Source organism: Elephas maximus, chromosome 8 (genome assembly GCF_024166365.1).
Source record: "Elephas maximus indicus isolate mEleMax1 chromosome 8, mEleMax1 primary haplotype, whole genome shotgun sequence".
Classification (NCBI taxonomy): Eukaryota; Metazoa; Chordata; class Mammalia; order Proboscidea; family Elephantidae; genus Elephas; species Elephas maximus.
In genome coordinates, this window is record NC_064826.1 from 119263012 (window position 1) to 119281887 (window position 18876).

The 18876-nt window shown below is 45.0% G+C and overlaps 1 protein-coding gene across 2 annotated transcripts in view; it reads right to left on the minus strand.

Annotated features, from left to right (window-relative positions):
* Positions 1 to 18876, minus strand: part of ADCY1 (adenylate cyclase 1) — a 258513-nt gene that overhangs the window by 138271 nt on the left and 101366 nt on the right. For both annotated transcript variants that reach the window (XM_049894205.1, XM_049894208.1), the window contains exon 4: positions 17715 to 17826. In XM_049894205.1, the coding sequence (XP_049750162.1) occupies positions 17715 to 17826 (112 nt within the window). The remainder of the gene's footprint in view (positions 1 to 17714; positions 17827 to 18876) is intronic.

Consider the following 18876-nt stretch of genomic DNA (forward strand, 5'->3'; position numbering starts at 1 on the left):
ACTAGGGTGTTGGAGCAGAAAGGGGTGTTCAGGCCCTCTGGTCTCCTCCTCACATTTTACAGGCAGGGAAACCAAGACACGAGAGGTGAAGAAGGCACGTCCGAGTCCTTGCTGCTGCCTGGTGAGTCCCAGCTTCTTAGTCAAGACCGAGGCTCTCTTCAGTGGCCCTGACCCGGAAAGCCTCCAAAGGAGTACAAAGGATGGCCGCGGGGGAGAGGTGGGGGGAGGATACAAGTGTACAGGAAGGATAAAAGTAAACTCTCCTCTGAGTAAGCTCAGATGCAGATGGGAGCACTCTAGCCCCTGGACCAGCTTCCACAGAACACCAATATCTAATAAATGAACGACTTTTCTAACACAGGCCGTAATAATGTCATCTCCCAGCAACTGAAAATGGAGCAAAATGGCCAGATTGTGTCATAAAGCCATGCATGTTTGCCCGTCCTCTGCTGACGAAGAGGTGCAATGACATGTCAGACTACAGGATTCATAAACTCAACATGAATATTGTTCTCCTTCCTCCTAAAATGATATTAATGCAAATGATCTCGTCTAAGCACCTGTTAAATTCCTGCGTAAGCACTCCTCCATGTCAGGTTCTTGCGGATTAGGAAGGCCCCGGTGTGTCCACGTTTGGGGACAGCACAGGCTGTGAGAAGCCCAAGAGGAAGTGCGCTCCACAAGGCGAGGCCATCTGCAGACTCAGCATGCCCCAGAGGGTTGCTCCGCTTCGGGTGGCCGAACCTCACCCGTGGGGTGTTCATGGGGTTTACAGACTTGCTACACTGCACGGTGGACTTGCGCACAAACTGGCTGATTTCCAGCTGCCAAAGCCTTTTTAAACCTAAACATGTCCTCCGGCATATGTCAGGCAACAATCACACTGGGGCTAAAAAACCTGCAACAATGTAATGGGCCCATCTGGAGAAAAAATAAAAGTCTCTGAGAGGATTCTTGAAGTTGTGACCAGAAACAAGGAACTGTCTTATCATCCACCTATTACACCAGAGCAAAGGACCAGGCCCAGCCCAAGACTGCCCAGTGGGTAAGAGGCCAAGCTAAGACTCAGGTTCACCTCTGCAGATGGCAAACCTGTGAACTTGCCACAAAGCTCCACTGCCTCCTAGAGCCTGCATAAGAGACTCTGCCTAGTCAAACTGGTTCATCTTCCCATTCAGAAAACTGACATCCAGAAAAGGGACTCAATCCCTCCACAAGGTGGCAGTGGAGCAAGATTGAGCTCCAGGCCACAGACTCCATGGGATGTGGCCAATTTTCCAAAAATACATGGATATCAGAGTAAATGCATAACCTAAAAAGTATCCAATAACCTAGCAATTCCACTCCTAGGTATACACCCAAAAGACTTGAAAGCAGAGACTCTAACAGAGACTTGCTATTCACAATAGCCAAAAGGTGGCAACAACCTAAATGCCCATCAACAGATGAATGGATATACAAAATGTGGTACATATATACAATGGAGAACTACTCAACCAGTAGAAGAAATGAAGTCTTGATATATGCCACACTATGGATGAAGCTTGAAGACATTATGCTGAGCGAAATAAGCCAATCACAAAAGGACAAATACTACATGACTTCACTTATATAAAAAGACAAGAAAAGACAAATGTAAAGAAAGTTTACTAGTGGTTAGCAGGGGCGGGAGGGAGGGGGAATATGGGAGTTAGTGGTGATTGAAAGATCGCATTGATTAAGGGTAGGGTTGCACAGCCAATTAATTGTTGTCAATAGGTTGTACACCTATAAAAAGTTGAATTGCCATAAGTTGTGTGACAGATATATTTACAACATCAACAACAAAAAGAGTAGCTGCTGAGGCTGTTCATGTACAACCAAATATCTCATGGGATTTGGTTCCTTGGTTTGTAGGTTTAGGGTCATGGTTTCATGGGCCATCCCAGTTAACCGGCCTAATAACATTTAGTGCCTCTGTTCTACCTCCTCATTCGTTGCATAGTGTCTGTGGTCTTATAAGCTTGCAAACAGCCATCTGAGGCACAACATTTGGTCTCTATTCACCTGGAGCAAGAAAGAAAGAAGGAGAGGCAAGAATAGGAGGAGGATATGGAATGTGGGGCTAATTGCCTCCATGAACAACTGCCTCCTCTGCCATGGGACCAGAAGAACCAGATGGTGCCCAGCTACCATTAATGAACATTTTGATTAAAGATGCTACAGAAGAACCCTGATCAAAATGGGGAAAATGCAGAACAGAATTTCAAATTCTCATGGACTCTAGATTTTCTGGAGCCATGGAGGGCGGATGAACCCCCTGAAACTATTGCCCTGAAATAATCTTTAAACCTTAAACCAAAAATATCCCCTGAAGTCATCTTAAAACTGAATGATAGCTTACCTTAACTAGTAAAAACTGTCTGCCTTGAGCATTATGCTCTTTTAAGAACTATCTACACAGGATCAAATTGACAACAGCAACTCAATTAGACAAGAGCCTTAGGGGGCAGCAACTTTCTGTTAATGAGGAACAACTCAGAAAAGGAGGGTGAGAATGTTTACACAACTTGAAGAATGTAATCACTAAATTGTACATGTAGAAACTGTTGAGTTGGTGACTGTTTTGCTGTGCATATTCTCAACAATAACAAATTAAATTTAGAAAAAGAAAAAAAAGTATCCAACAAATAAGGGAAAGGTTAAAAATATTATTCACATCTGTGAGCATCAGCCATAGCTAAGGTGATAAATACACCATCTGCTACTATTGAGATGAAGGCAAACACACTGTTTGTTTAACTAAGAGGCTATGCCTTCCTGGCAGGGAGCTTCATAAAGAAAAGTGTGTTTAAATTGCAGCTGTGTATAATTTTCTGAGCCTGCATTTCATTGGGGTTTCCCTGCATCCTCAACCCCTGGGACCTAAATGCAAGGCAAGCAAATATGAGAAAAAAACATGTGCTCCCCAAGAACTGACCTAGTCAATATTTATAGAACTCTCGCATAATGCACATTATCGTCAAGTATATATGGACGATTTACCAAAGCAGATCATATTCTGGCTATAAATTTTAAAGATTTAAGTCACAGAAAGTATGTTTTCTAACTATAATATAATTAAACTAGAAATCAAGAACAGAAAAATCATAAAAAAAATCTGCAAATAACATATTTCTAGATAACCCATGGGTCTAAAAAGAAAATCAAAAGAGAAATTAGAAAGTATTTTAAACTGAATAAAAATAAGAACATCAGAAATTTGGGGATGCTGCTAAAACATTACTTCAGAGGGGAGGTTACAGCACAAATGCTTAGACTAGAATAGGAAGAAAAAGAAAAAAAAAAAAAAAGAATTCGAATCAGTTACCTCAGCTTCAACCATAAGACACTGCAAAGGGAAGAGCAAACTAAACCTAAAGAAAGCAAAAGAAATGAAATAATAAAGATCAGAGTGGAAATTAATGAAATAAAAAATAGGGAAAATCAATTAAACCAGAAGGAAGTTCTTTTTTAAAAATCAATAAAACTCCAGCCAGAATGATCAGGGGGTAGGGAGGGGGAAGAAGACACCAATTACCAAAATCAGGAATGAGAGAGGTGATAGCACTACAGATTCTACAGACATTAAACGGATAACTGGTTGTTAAAAAGGAAATACTATGAACAACATTATTTCAAAAAATAGGATAACTTAGATGAAATGGACACATTTTTTGAAAGACAAAAACTTGTACCAAGATCGTTCAAGAAAAAAAAAGATAACTTCCACAGAGAAAGCTCCAAGCCCAGATGGTTTACTGATGAATTCTAGCAAATATTTAAGCAAAAAATAATATCAATTCTATACAAAATCCTCCAAAAAAAACGAACAGGAAGAAACAGTCCCAAACTCATCTACGAAATCAGCATCGCCTTGACACCACACAGATATATAAGAAAAGGAAACCACAGACCAATATCCTTCAGGTACGTAAATGGAAAACATTCTAAACAAAATTTTAGCAAACCAAAGCCAATCATACTTTAGAAGGATAATACAACGTGTCTGAATAGGGTATATTCCAGGAATGCAAGGTTATTTTAAAATGCTACAATCAATGTAATTCTTCATATTAACAGAATAAAAAAGAAAAACCACATGATCATCTCCACAGACACAGAAAAAGCACTTGACAAAATCCAGCATTCTGACAAAAAATCTCAGCAAATTAGGAATAAAAGGGAACTTAATCTGATAAAAAAAAAATCTACAAAAAACCTGCAGCTAATATGATACTTAATGATGAAAGACTAATGCTTTTTCCCCTAAGATGGAGAACAAAATAAGAAGGTCTGCTCTTGCCACTTCTATTCAACAATGTATTGGAGATTCTAGGCAGTGAATTAGGGCAAGAAAATAAATGAAAGTCATCCAGATGGGAAAGGAAGAAGTAAAAGTTATCTTCATTTGCAAACAACTTGATATAAAAGAAAATCTACCACAAAAAAAAAAAAAAAAAAGGCTACTAGAAATGATACGTGAGTTTAGCAGGGATGCAGGACAATAGATCAATATACAAAAATCAACTGTATTTTTATATAGTAGTAACTAACAATCAGAAATTAAAGTTAGAAAACAATGCCATTTACAATAACATCAAAAGTATGAACTACTTAGCGATAAATCTGATAAAAGAAATGTAAGACTTGTACAATGAAAAATACAAAACATTACTGAGAGAAATTAAATCAATCTAAATAAACAAAGCAGGCTTTGTTGTGGAAATTGGCAACTTAAGTCTAAAATTCGTATGTAAACACAAAGGTCCTAGAATGCTTAAAATAGCTTTGAAAAAGAACAAAGCTGGAGAAATCACAGGACCTGACTTCAAGACTTATAACAGGGCAATTGTGATCAAAGTGGTATGCTACTGGTGCCAAGATGGATATATACATCAATGAAACAAAACAAAGAATCCAGATGTAGATCCACTCATATATGGATAACTGATTTTAAACAAAGGTGCACCGGCAATTCAGTGGGGGGAAGGACAGTATTTTCGGCAAATGATGCTATAACAATTAGATATTCATATACAAAAAAAAAGATATACAAAAATTAACTCAGAATAGATGATAGACCTAAATGTAAAACTTAAAACTCTGACACTTTGAAAAGGGAACACAGGAGAAAATTTTTGTGAAATTTGGTTAGATACAACACCAAATTACAATTCATATAAGAAAAATCTGATAAATTGGATTTATCGAAATGAAAAAAAAAAAACTTCTGCTCTTCAAATGACACTGTTAAGAGAACGAACAAACAAGCCAATGCCTAGAAAAAGGTATTTACCAATCCTAGATCTAAAAAAGAACTTGTAAGTAGACTATACAAGGATTCCCCAAATTCAACAGTAAGACAACAATCAACCTAATGGGGGAAAAAAAAGTGAGTAAATGATATGAAAAGATATTTCACCAAAGAAGATACATGGATGGTCAATAAGACACTCAACAGCATTTGTCATTAGGGAAATTAAAATTAAAATCACAATGAAATATTACCACATAACCTGTTAGAATGGCTACAATTGAAAGGACTTCCGATATGAAGTGTTGGTGAAGATGTAGAGGAAATGGAACTCTCATACACTGCTGGTCAGAACGTAAAATGGTACAACCATTGGGGTAACAGTTTGGCAATTCTTTAAAAAGTTAAATCGACATCTACCATACGATCTAGCCATTTCACTCCTAGTTATATACTCAAAAGAAAAGCAAGTACATGTCTGTCTTAGTCATCTAGTGACTTTAACCAAGTCCAGTAGGCTAGAAATCCAAATTCAGGGTATCGGCTCCACGGAAAGGCTTTCTCTCTCTGTCAGCTCTGGAGGAAGGTCCTTGTCATCAATCTGGCCTTGGTCTGGAAGCATCTCAGCCCAGGAACCTCAGGCCCAAAGGATGCACTGCTTTCTTGGTGGTATGAGGTTCCCATGTCTCTCTGCTCACTTTTCACTTTTATATCTCAAAAGAGACTGGCTTAAGACACTATCTAATTTTGTAGATCCCATCAATATAACTTCCACTAATCCATCTCATTACATCATAGTGACAGGACTTACAACACACAGGGAAATCACATCAGATGACAAAATGGTAGACAATCATACAATACTGGGAATTACGACCTAGCCAAGTTCACAGATATTTTGTGGGGACACAGATCAATCCATGATAATGCCCATGTAAAAGCTTGTACACAAATGTTCATAGCAGCTTTATTTACAATAATTAAAACCCAGAAAGAACTCAAATGTCCATCAAGAGATGAATGGATAAACAAACCTTGGTATAGTCATACAGTGGAATACTACACAGCAATAAAAAGGAATAAACTACTGATACAGGCAACAACATGGATGAATCTTAACACAATTATGCCAAATGAAAGAAGCCAGATAAAATAGTATATTGTATATTGCATTATTCCACATATCTCTATATTATTCCATATCTACCTATCTAATCTATAGTGACACGAATCAGATCAGTAGTTCAGTAGTTGCCTGCAACAAGGATGAGGAAGGAATAGAAGGGGAGGAGGAGGAATTACAAAAGACTCAAGGAAACTTTCGAAGGCGATAAATATGTTCATTATCTGGATTGTTGTGATGTTTCATGCATGCATACGTAAGTCAAAACTTATTAACTGTACACTATAAAAATAGACAGTTCATTATATATCAATTGTTCCTCAATAAAGCTATTAACACCAACAAAAAAAGAGCCTTTTCTGCCACCGAGGCAGTGGGAAGCCAAGGGCAGGTTTTAAAGAAGGGATCTATGCACAGGTCCACCCTAGCTGCAGGGGGCCATCTGCAAAGGCCAGGCCAGGGCGGGCAGCCCATTAGGAAGCTGCTGCAGGGAGTAGGGGTGCTGACAGCCAGGAATGCTGTGGGGACAAAGAGACAGACCTACCCTAGCAGTGCTTAACCTGTAGAAGTCACGGGCCTTGGTGGCTAGGGGAGCATTTAGCACAAGCATGGCAGATGGTTGGAAACAGATTTATCATTGAAACCTTTCCTAGGAACACTTGAAGATTCACTCTGTACACCAAAGTCACTCATGAAATACACAAATCTTAGAACTTTTCTCAATAAATATTTTTCCTGAAGATACCAAAACAAAAAAAAGTTTGCCTTAAAAAAATAAAAATAAAAGATAAAGCTGTGATAAATTGGCTAGAAGTTTTTGTTTTGTTTTGGGTTTTTTTTTTTTTTTTGCCAATTCATCTTTTTACAGGAGTACAACTTATTGACAGCAATTACAATAATCTGCTGTGCAGCCATTACCCTTAATCAATGCAATTTTCCCACTACTATTAACTCCCACTTTCCCCCTCTTCCTGCCCCAAGTAACTGCTAATATACTTTAGTCTCTACACATCTGCCTTTTCTTGTCTTTTTACGTAAGTGAGGTCATACAATACTTGTCCTTTTGTGATTGACTTATTTCACTCAGCATGTCATCCAAGACTTCATTTCTCTTACTGGCTGAGTAGTATTCCGTCGTATGTACATACCACATTTTGTTTATCCATTCAGCTGTTGATGAGCATTTAGGTTGCTTCCATCTTTTGGCTATCGTGAACGGTGCTGCAATGAACTCTTTTTGAGTCTCTGCTTTCAAGTTTGGCTAAAGTTTTTAACTGTAATTTCTTAGAAGGGTGGCCTTGGAAAAACTTCACTGTTTTCTGTATTTCACTTTCGCAAAGAGAAAAACCATGCTCTCGTGGGTAAATTCCAGTGCTCGCCCGCTGCCTGCTCTGCACAGCCTCCTGCCATGGCCTTGATGTCCTTACCTCTTCCTCCAAGTCATAAACTCCCCTGGTCTACAGTGTGTATGGCAACATCACCTCCCAGTGGAGGCTCTGTGGGCAGCAGCTAGCAATTGCTAAACCCGTATCTTCTAAGTCAGGTCAGGGGTCCAGGGCTGCGCTGGGTACGGTCTGCATCACACCTAGGCTGTCTTGTGTTGTACAACAGTTAAATGTCACCATTTCTTAAGCCCCGTCAACGGTGTGGCCACAGCACACCCCTAGCTGGGATACCTACGTCACCTTACTGTGGTTCCGGCATGTCCATCCTGCCTCCTGCTGGCTGCTGAGGCAGCACCCCGTGTTGCCTATCCTCTGCGCCTATACAGCCATGGCACATGTGCCAAGCCAACCCCACTCACAATGTGCCACTAAAGAGCAGGAAAGATTCCCTTCTGCTCAAACTTAAAGTACATTTTCCCTGGGGAACAAGCCGGTATTGGCAGCAGAGGTTTCAGTTATTAGGGGCAGTGCTTCCATGCGTTGCGGTGCTCGCTAGGTTAGAGGCTTGCCTGCCTGTGCAGCTCTGCTCCCTGTGTTCCGACTGCCCCTCTGCTCCCTGTGTTCCGACTGCAGCTCTAGCTGGCTCCCAGCCAGGAGAATTCAAAGGTGAGTTCCAGCTCAGGTATAGGCCTGGCCTCCACCTGGCAGTGCTAAGCCCTGCCATCCAGCACCAATGCCAGGGATAAAGGGCACTGCTGGGCTCTGCATCATGATGAGCCAAATGCCCAGAGCATTCCCTATGGGTCCTGGGGCCAACAACCCAACTGCAGCCTCCCGGGTGCTGGGAAGGCACACAGTGAAGACAGGGCAAATGCAATTTTCAAAATAAACTTAACTCCATTCAGCGCTTCATAGCTTAGAGCAGGGGTTGGCAAACTGCAGCCTGCAGATCACCTTCCTCTTTTTATATATAAATTTATTGGAACACAGTGTGCCCATCTGCTTAAATATACTTGTGTTTGCTTTCATGTTCCAATGACAGCATTGGGTTGTTATGACAGAGACCATCTGGCCCTCGAAGTCTATAATATTTACTACCTGGTCCTTCACACAAGATTGCCAACCTCTGGCCAAGAACTACCTGTGGAGCTAGGTGATGTGAAGCCACTGAGCAGCCATGGGTTCTGGAAGTAACCAATCCTCTGCAACCCTCTTGGGGGAGAGTAATACCTACATGCTGCAACAAGTGTCCATAACACACACTGGCCCACACGAGATGTGAACTGAAGAACAGAATCCCCCAAACAAAAACTCATGTCAGCTCAATTCTAAGTTTACCATGAGTTAATGATACTTTTTGCTACCAAATAACATCAAGAGAATAATGAAACTGCCTCCAATCGAATGCAGGGACTCGCAAAGGAATACAGGTACCATGGTGGTGCACTGGTTAATACAATAGATCGCTAACTGAAAGGTCATGGTTCGAAACCACCAGTGGCTCTGCGGGAGAAAGATGTGGCAGTCTACTTCTGTTGAGATCTACTGCCTTGGAAACCCTGTGGGGTCACTATGAGTTGGAATCAATTCGATGTCAACGGGTTTGTTTTGGGGTTTTGTATATACATAAATACACATAGACACACACTCATAGATAATACACATACATTTATCACACAGCTATAGGTAACTGAAACACCTTTCATCTTCCTCTTCTCTGTAACTCAGAAATCCCCACACTTGAACACACCCAGGTCCACCAAGTCTTCTGCATGTCCCTTTGCCAAGGAAAAGTGTAATATTTTCTAGTGCATTTCTTCATTTATTAGGAATTTTAAGGTATTTAAAACTGTGAGAGCATTTTTACTGAGTTTGTCCTTGGTGTGTATATTTGTGTATTATGAAACTAGGAAAAGCCTAGAGTCTCCTGCCCCCTGCCCCCCTATTTTCCCCATCAGCCCCATTAACTTTTATTGTGTGGAATTTCAAAATGTGGTGATTCATCAGAACATATACCCTGTGTTATAGAAGACATAAAAGAGGTGAGACGAACAGCGTTCAAATCTCCCCTCTACTGTGTGAATGTGGAAAAACCCCTTAACTTCCCTGACCCCAAACTCGTCTTTGGTTTTCCCACGCAGACAATGAGCATTTCTTGCTGTGAGACTGGCACACATTCTCAGTGGTGTGGATGCCCATTCCTGCTCGGGGTGTAGAGTCTGCAGTCATAAACACCAGGCTTCCTCCCCTTCCCCAAATCAGCCTCCCCCACTCACAGCACTCTGTGATGGCTGGGCCAGTTCCCCAGGGGCCTGCTCTTCTACTGCTCTCAGGGAGTGTTCAAACCCAGTTGAAAATTATTAATTAAAAAATGAAGTTCTGTCCCAAAAATACTTCTTATGAAGCCTCCTAAACTTTTAATTAAGTCTTGGTTTTGTTTCTTATATAATATGAATTTTATAGGAAAAACTATTCAAAAACAACCACATTAGTCACAAAAACATGAAGCTGACCTCAGCTGCCAATGGCTCTCAGGCCTGCTGTGTAATGGATGTAGACACAACTAGACTATCCTATGGTTTAGTCACAGACCCTGGGAACACAGGATATGTCCCTCACTCTTGGGCCCTCACTCACACTGAAGAATTTAACTTCACCAGAAAACCAAACTGTTCCAAGCATAAGTTGTACATAGGATGGGCTTTAACACTGACATTTAAACTCTCCCTTCTAGGGTCCCTTGCTTTGGAATTTCCCTTTTCTATAAATCTGAACTATTACTGGGTCACTCCTTAAATGATGCCTCCTTGGGCAGGGAGCTGGGTGCCGCCTCCCCACCGTGCTGCAGCATATGGCCCTGGGTGGGCACTTTCCCCACTCCCCAGAGTTTGTTCTCACTTGCACTTGGAAAGCTGGGTCAACAGATATCCAAGGTCTTCTCCATCTCAAACCTCCGATGAGTCTGTGAAATTGTTCTAGTGTTACATGGGAAGGGCGCTTGGACGTTCTTGTAGCAAGAGAACTTACATAACGTAATAAAGCAGTTTCTCCTGAGTCCATTGCACTTGGAGGTAAGACATCAAGTGGGAGGACAGGGAACTGAAGAAGAACAATTCACTGAGAGGAAGTGGTTTAGCTCAAGAGCAGGGGTAGACCGGCTGTGGCGGCAATCTGCTGGGAATAGGCAGTAAAGGGGACACTGTCTGAGAAGTGGTGTCTGGAAGGATGCTAAAAGCAGTACTAAACCAACTAAGGTCCATCTGCTGTTTAGTATCACCATGCACATGGCAGAGGCCTCAGTGATGAGATATTCAAGAGCATCACGGGCTGTGGAAGTAGAGGTTAAATGCTTGTACACACATGAATGCCTACACACACATAATGTTTGCACACATAGAAATGTTTGCACACTCACAATGCTTGCATACACACAAATGCCAGAACACACAAATTATGAGTTCTTTCTGCATTCCAGGTCCAGCAAACTGAAAAACTGCAGTGACAAAATGGAGAAGACCCTGCCCTCCAGGTGAAAGACACACAACAGGGGTGCACATCACAAAGGAAGAACCGGGTCTTGAGAAAAACACGCGATGCTGCCTGAGTTTCAGGGCAGGTATGCTGAGGAGGAGTCACTGGGACTGAATCCTGGAGACTGGGTCCAAGTTACCCTGGTGTCTTCATTTTTCCACACTGTGTAGCAACTTGCCACAATCTTAGCATCTTAAAACATTCCCCATTTATGAGCTAACAGTTCTATAGGTCAGAAGTCCAGCATGGTTCATCTGGGTTCTCTGCTCTGGGTCTCACAATGCCAAAATCAAGGCATTGGCTAGGCTGGGCTCTTATTTGGGGCTCTGGAGAAGAATCCATTTCCAGGCTCCCTCGGGTTATTGGGAGAATCTGGTCCCTTGTGGCTGTAGGATGGAGATCCCGTCTCTTGATGGCTGTCAGTCGGGGCCTGCTCTTGTTCCTTGGCACGTGACATCCTCCATTTCAAATCAGCAATGGTGCTTTGAATCCCCCTCGTGCTTCATGTTTCTGACTTCCCCTTCTGTAATCACCCAGAGAAAACACTCTGCTTCTCAAGGGCTCAGCTAATGGGGTCAGGCCCACCCAAATAATCTCCTGATTGGAGGTCACCTGGCTTGGGGTTTCGTCACATCTGCAAAATCCTTCACAGCAGCACCCAGCTTAGTGTCTAATTGAATAGATAAGGGATGTGAATCTTGGGGGTTTAATTTAGGATTCTGCCTGCCACACATGGAAAACACAGGAGAAAAATGAGGGGAGAACTTTAAAGGCAAAAAGAACACATGAAAAGTCAAAGAAGGCTGTGTTTTAAGAAGTCCTGTCAGTTGTATCAAATGATACTGAGAGAGAGGTCAAATGAAGGCCGAAGCCCGAGGGCCACTTTATTTTGAGGAGTCCCTCTCAGCCCTCTCAACAGAGCCAGCCCTCCTTCTGCTCCTCTCCTCTGAGAAGAAGCCCTAGTCTCCTGGTTCCATGTCCACAGCCCGAGCAGCCTGTGGAATCATGCCTCCTCCAGAGCTAGGGAGCTTTGCGGCCTACTGCCATCCCCATAGCATACTTGATGGAGTTCTGCCTGGCTCTCAGCCTCCTTGGATGCAAGGAGCCCAGGCCTCCCGGTGGCCATTCTATCTGTGAGCCTAATTGGCCCCCTTGGAGCCATGACCACCCAGAACAGCTTACTGCCCCTTCCCCAGGTTGGCTCTTTGGAGGTCTGAATCTGTGGTCCAGCCCTGCCAGCCTCCATTCTCAGATTTAACCTCATTCTCCATGGTGACCCTGATTCAGCAACACCCCACCGGCATCCCTGCCTCCTACTTGCCCAGTCTGCCTTCCTCCCCACCCCAGGGCTGAGCCTTGCTCTTACCCTGCCACCCTGCACATCTTCAGAATGTCTCACAACCATACCCTGAGCTTGCATTTCACTACGGTCCAAGTTGTTTGCCTCTTCTGTGTTCACTAGGTCCTGGTCAACCCTTCTGCCACCAAGACAGGCGTGCATACCTTACCTTGCCCTACACTCCGTCTTTGCCCCTGCTGCTTCTGTGCCTGTAAAAAAAAAAAACCCATTGCCACAGAGTGGAGGAGCTTCCTAACGGAAGGATAGGAGGAGCAGCAGGCAACGTGTGTCTGCCAGCCCTCCGCCCTCAGTCAGGGAGACTCGTCCACACTCTGGCATCTGGCCAAAACAGGCAAGGGGCTGGAACTCCCCTTGTGAGAGGCTTCACTGGGAGGGGAAACTGGCAGTGGAGTGACCACATGGACACAGGGTACACCTACATCCTTCACGACTTCCTTATGCCTCACCCGAATCCTACCAGGGATTCCCCACCCACATTCCTTCACCCCAGCAAGAGGAGGAGAGACGAATACGGGAACTTATTAAGAGTGCATCACAGCAATAGATCAAGAGGGAAAATTCAAATGGCCAAACCCAAAAGGTTTCAAGGCCATCTGAGGACATCCAGCCCCAGGAAGGCCCAGAACCACCACCTTCATGGAGAGGGAACATCCTGCTCCAACCTTTCCCAAAAAGGGGCCACAGACCCTTGACCTAGAATATTCAGTGTGCTACATGAGAAAGGGCCCCACCAGCCAATCCAGAAGGAGAGTAAGCAGCATCCTACAACCAGACCTCTCAGGCCCTTTCTGTCTCACTCAGAATCTCCTGAAGGCAGCTAGGGCCCATCTGGCTCCCACTCCTGCCCTCTTTCCACCTCATCCCACCTTCATGATTCTTCACTTATCCCATGTTTCTGCAGCCACAGATGGACTGCTCTCCCACCTCTACCCAGTGCTCCAAACCTGTGCAGTTAAAGCCAATCTAAGCCAGCTTTACTACCATCTGGCTCAGCCTATGGGGTCTCAGGCAAACCTGGGCCTGGGGTCCCTGCACTTTCCACAGTAACCCTTCGGAACTCTGCCTTGGCATAGCCAGTCCCGGGCACAGATCCACTCCTCACCCCTTCTTCATCATGGAAAGATTGCTCTTTTCTCTAAGACATTTCTGTAACTGCCAGCTCCTCTGGGAAAGGTTCTGACTCCCCTTAACTGAGCTTCTGCCCCCTCCTCAAACCAGCCACAACGGGATCTCCTATGTCCCTACCTCAAGCTTGAACAAGGACATGAACTTGGCTTCATCTCCCTATAAGGCAGGGGAGGCAGGCACCAGAGAGTCCAGCAGAGCCCAGGCAAGTAAGCGGGGGACAAGCCTTGCTTCCCAGTCTTCCCCTGTAGTCCCAAGACACCTAGCCACATCTCTCCCTTACTTTACCTCCATCCATGTACAGAAGGCTTCCAGTAGCCCCCACAGCAGTGCTGTGCTCCAGTCTTTCTGGATAAGCCTGCCTGCCTGGCCCAATATCTTAGGGAGGGCAGAACAACTTCAGGAAGCAGAGGGGCATTTCTGCCACTATTAGATTCTGATGTGATTATTGTTGTGAGCAATAAAATGTATTCCAAATAGCCCCATGGGTAGCAAAGAAAACAAAGAGCAGAACACTGATGTTACCTGGTAAGCGTGCTCACTGCGACAGGCGGCTCCCGAAGCTCCCAGACTGGCAGTGCAATTCCAGCCCAGCCCCAACACACCTGGTTATTAGCACACTGTAAAGCCAGCAAGTGCCAGGGAGGAGGGACCGCCAGCAGTCCCTCAGGCCATGTGGCCAGTGTGGCTAGATTCCAAGAGTGCAGACCACTCCAGAGAGAGGACCCCCTCAGAGGGCTCCTGCGACCTAAAATCAGGCCCCTACATGGGGAAAGCAGGGACTGTGAAGCCAAGGGAGTGTCTGTTGCAGGCTCTGCTTATTTGTCTCAGTGAAACACTGCACAGTACGCTGAGTTCCCTTAAATGGCCTTTCGCCCTCAGTTTTCGGGAAATTGGCCTTAGAGGATTTCCTTTTAGTAATCGATGACCCCTGAGGCACCTGTCTGGCTAGGGAGCCTACCCCATTACTGACAAAGGAGCATGTGGACTGGCTTATAAAAGCCGGAGAACACAGAGGCTCAGATGGGCTTCCTGGTTGGAGAGAAGAGCATCTGCTGTCATGAGGGTAAATGCATCCCCCAGGGAGGGACGTTCTGTGCCACAACCCCTCCCAGATCTGTGTAAGTCTTTGTATCCTTTCTGGTTATGACAAACTGGCATGGTATAGTCTCCATGAACTCTGTGAGTCATTCCAGGGAATTGTGGAACCCACAGGGGCAGTGAGAGCCAGCCAGGGCTGGCATCTGCCTATCTGACAGTCTGAAGGACTGTGTCCTTTTAACTTGTGAGCCCTTACCCAGCCCTGGGTGGCTAGGGATGAGAGAAAAGGGGCCAACTGGTCTGGTAAAGAGCTCGGCTACTAACCAAAAGGTCAGCATTTCAAATCCACCAGCTGCTCCTTGGAAACCCTATGGGGCAGTTCTACTCTGTCCTAGAGGGTAGCTATGAGTTGGAATCGACTTGACGGCAAGGGTTTGGTTTTGGTACAGTCTGAAGTGGAGGGAATTATCTGGACTCGAGTATGCAGCTGATACCCCCCAACCTAGACCCAGGTGGCTGGTGATGAGAAAGAGTGCCACTTGGAGTGGCTGGTGACAAGGATAGAGAAGTGAGAAGGTAAGACCTGAATCCATTTCCAGGTGGGAACTGGACTCACGCTGATCCTTACCACACAGTTACCAGTGAAGTTGGGATTTGCCCACCGTACCTCTTGCTTAGTGCATATGGTATGCCCAGTTGAAGCTGTGGCTGTCAGAGCAGCCTGGCCTGGTGCAGATCCCACATGGGATAGGTTCCAGGAGGGCCTTTAAAATCCAGACAGTCAGTCTGCTGTGGATGAGAGGCAGCCACCACTGCCCAGCCTGGCATTTCAAAGGCTTCAGCATCCAGTGCCCCTGGCAGTGGACCCAGGAGGGGGAAGCCCTTGCACAGTAGTGCCCCTGACTGGGGGCCTCCATCCTTCATCTCTGCCTAGTAAGCTCCCACCCATTGTTCAAGGCTCAATCCAGTGTTGCTGCCTCCATGAAGCCAGAGATGCCCTGGCCGAGATGCCCTATGTTCAGTGCTACCTGCAGCCGGGCCTCTCTGCCTCCATGGAAATCATATGTCCATGTTGCTGAATGCCCCCTGAAGTTCACCTCAATTAACCAGGGCCCATTCTGACCCACTGTTAAGAGCGTGAGTTCAAAGTGAAGATGCCAGGTATGAATGCCAGCTCTACCAAGCGATCAACTTTTTGACCATTGCAATTAACGTTACTTCTCTGTGTCTCAATTTTCCCATATACAGAATGGGACGGTGGGAAGGGCTAAATGAAAAAGGGTTGAAAATCCCTTATCTGAAACTGCAGGAGCAGGAGGTACACTGGAATTAAGAAATTTAGATTTCGTAAAGGTGACATAGTGGTGCAGTGGCTAAGGCTGGCTGCTAAACAAAAGGTTGGCAGTTCGAATCTACCAGCTGCTTCTTGGATACTCTATTGGGCGATTCTGTTCTGTCCTATAGGGTCGCTATGAGTCAGAATCAACAACAATGGATTTTGGTAAAGGTGGTGGTATATATGGCATGTACACCCATACTGGGGCCTGAGGCAGTACTGCCCCCACCCTCACACCCAATACATGAAGACTTCTTCAGGAAAACACATGGGTGTTCACACAAAGTGAGAAAAAGACTATAAATAGTCAGGTTTTACAGTCTAGGAATTTTAGAACAAGTCTCAGTTTTCAGAGCTTCCTGGATATTGGCATTGCAAGTAAAGGGCTATGGGCCCATAATTCAGGTAAAGAGCTTAAGGATGGGATCAGGCCCATTTTAAGGGCACACTAATACCCCTGCTGTTGTTAGTGTTCTTGTTCTCGTCACTACTAAACAGAAAGCGCTCAGTGGACGTGTCCTGAGAGCACAAGGGGTGCAAAAGCCCAGTTAAGCCTCACTCCAACCATGTGCTCTAGAACAATAGACAAGCAGCAGGCAGGACAGGCTGCAGAGGTGTACTGCGCTTGCTCCCGCCATTTCTGTGAGCCAAGCATTGGTTGTGAGGGTGAGAAAGCGGAAGTCTATTTGCCATCTGAGCGAGGATGAGGCATCTGGACCACCTCGAGAGGCTCCAATCAGAACAAGTTGCTGTGGTCCCAGAAGTGGGGGGGACCCAGACCTGGAGTAGAGGCCTCACCTCTACCTCCAGCACTGCTGGCTGGATCCCTGCTGTGACGTAAGTAAGGGCAGCCTTCCAACACAAACACCAGGTGTCTGGGCGTGGAGGTGACACGGAGAGACTCTGTGGGGTGCACAGGCACCACCTCCCTGAGGGATGGCAACACAGCAGAAGGAAGAAGGGAAGAGGCACTTGCTCGTCTCTGCACACTCTGGGGGGCCAGCCCCATGTCTGAGAGAGGCTGGGCCACCCACAATGCTGTCGGTGACGCACAAGGGGTGTTACCCACCGATCTTCACCTTGGGACATGCTGGCTCTCCTAAGTCTTGAAAAAGGAGGCTCTGTCTCCCGGGCCCACCCTGGCCCATCAGTGAAGGGTTTGGAGCCCTTGAATTAGCAAGCCTCAGGACAAAGGGGGCTGCTGGCCAGCAATGCCTGCAGTGCATATGGGAGGCAAGAAGCACCCACAGCCCACATGCACAACAGCCAGGCTCCTTGTCTCCAAAGCCTTTGATGCAAAAGTGTGTCCGCTGTGCTTGGGCAAGCATTTTCTTATCTAGGAAACGTCATGCTCAAGTCCAAGGAAATGAATCCGTGAACAGTTAAGCTAAAAACAATGAGTGATTCATAGACCTGCTGGGCAAAACTGCTTAGCAATCAGTCTACTCCACACCTCCAATGTGTGGAACCCACCTGGCATACTATTATTCTAGAAGCAACTCAAATTTAATTCAAACAAAGAAAAGCACCATGCTTACCGTGGCTAGCTCATCAAACTTCCCGAAGAGCTCATTCAGAAGTTTCACCAGCTCCTGGGCTGTGCACTGGGACGCCAGCCCCGTGAAGCCCACAATGTCTGCAAACAGAATGCTGTGGAGAGAAAGGGGGTGCTGGTCTGTCCCCCGACAAACAGAAACTACCCACCGAATTTCAGCAATAATAGCTCTCTAAAGTTGTACAGGCATTTACATCCACAAATCCCTTCAAAATAAACTATCTCCTCAAAGCAAGCGGAAATAGTCTTTGTTGTTCTCATTTTACAGGTGAGAAGACTGAGGCTCTGCAGGATGGCCTCTCCCTGCCCTCTTCCTGGCAACCACACAACAGACGGGACCAGTGGCATGTGAGCAGTGCAATAAGCTTTAAGAACGTGCGGGCCCCTCCACACTCCCTTCTTTCCCTTTGACACGCTGGAGAAACCTCCCTGGGAGCAAGGCCCTGGGTAAGCTTTGTCAGAGCCTCAAAATGGAGGGGGCAGAGTCCCACGACTACCGCGTGGAGGAGACTACCAGCCTCAGTGCGCTGAGGGAGGAAACACAGGTCTCTGTGTTGAAGCCTATACATATTGAGATGTCGCCGGATGGCAAAAAGAGTTAAGTGCTTGGCTACTAACCGAAGAGTTTGATAGTTCGAATCCACTCAGAAAGCACCTGGGAAGGAAGGCCTGGAAATCTACTTACAAAAGGTCACAGCCTTTGAAAACCCTGTAGAGCACAGTCCTACTCTGACACACGTGGGGTTGCCATGAGTTAAAGCCGACTCAAAGACAACTCTTTGTTTTCCATTTTCTACAGAACCTAGGATTAACCTAATACTGTGTCTACCCACAACTCAATTTTCAGAGACTCTAAGACTCTAAAAAGAATGCTGTCTACGGTTTTCTTTTCTTACAAGACTAAAACATGCTTGTCATGGAAAATCTGAGAAGTGAAGAAAAAATTAACATTTATTTTTAAAATTCTATAGCTTTAAAACGCATCTTAAAATGTGGTAGAACAATCCCCAAACATTTCTCAAACTTTGGGACTTCCTGAACCTAGACTACCTCCCACATCCCCCTAAATGAAGTCAACAAATGCCAAGTCAGGGAAGGAAAAGGTCATTCTTGCCTACAATGAAAAAAAAAAAAAAAAAACCAAA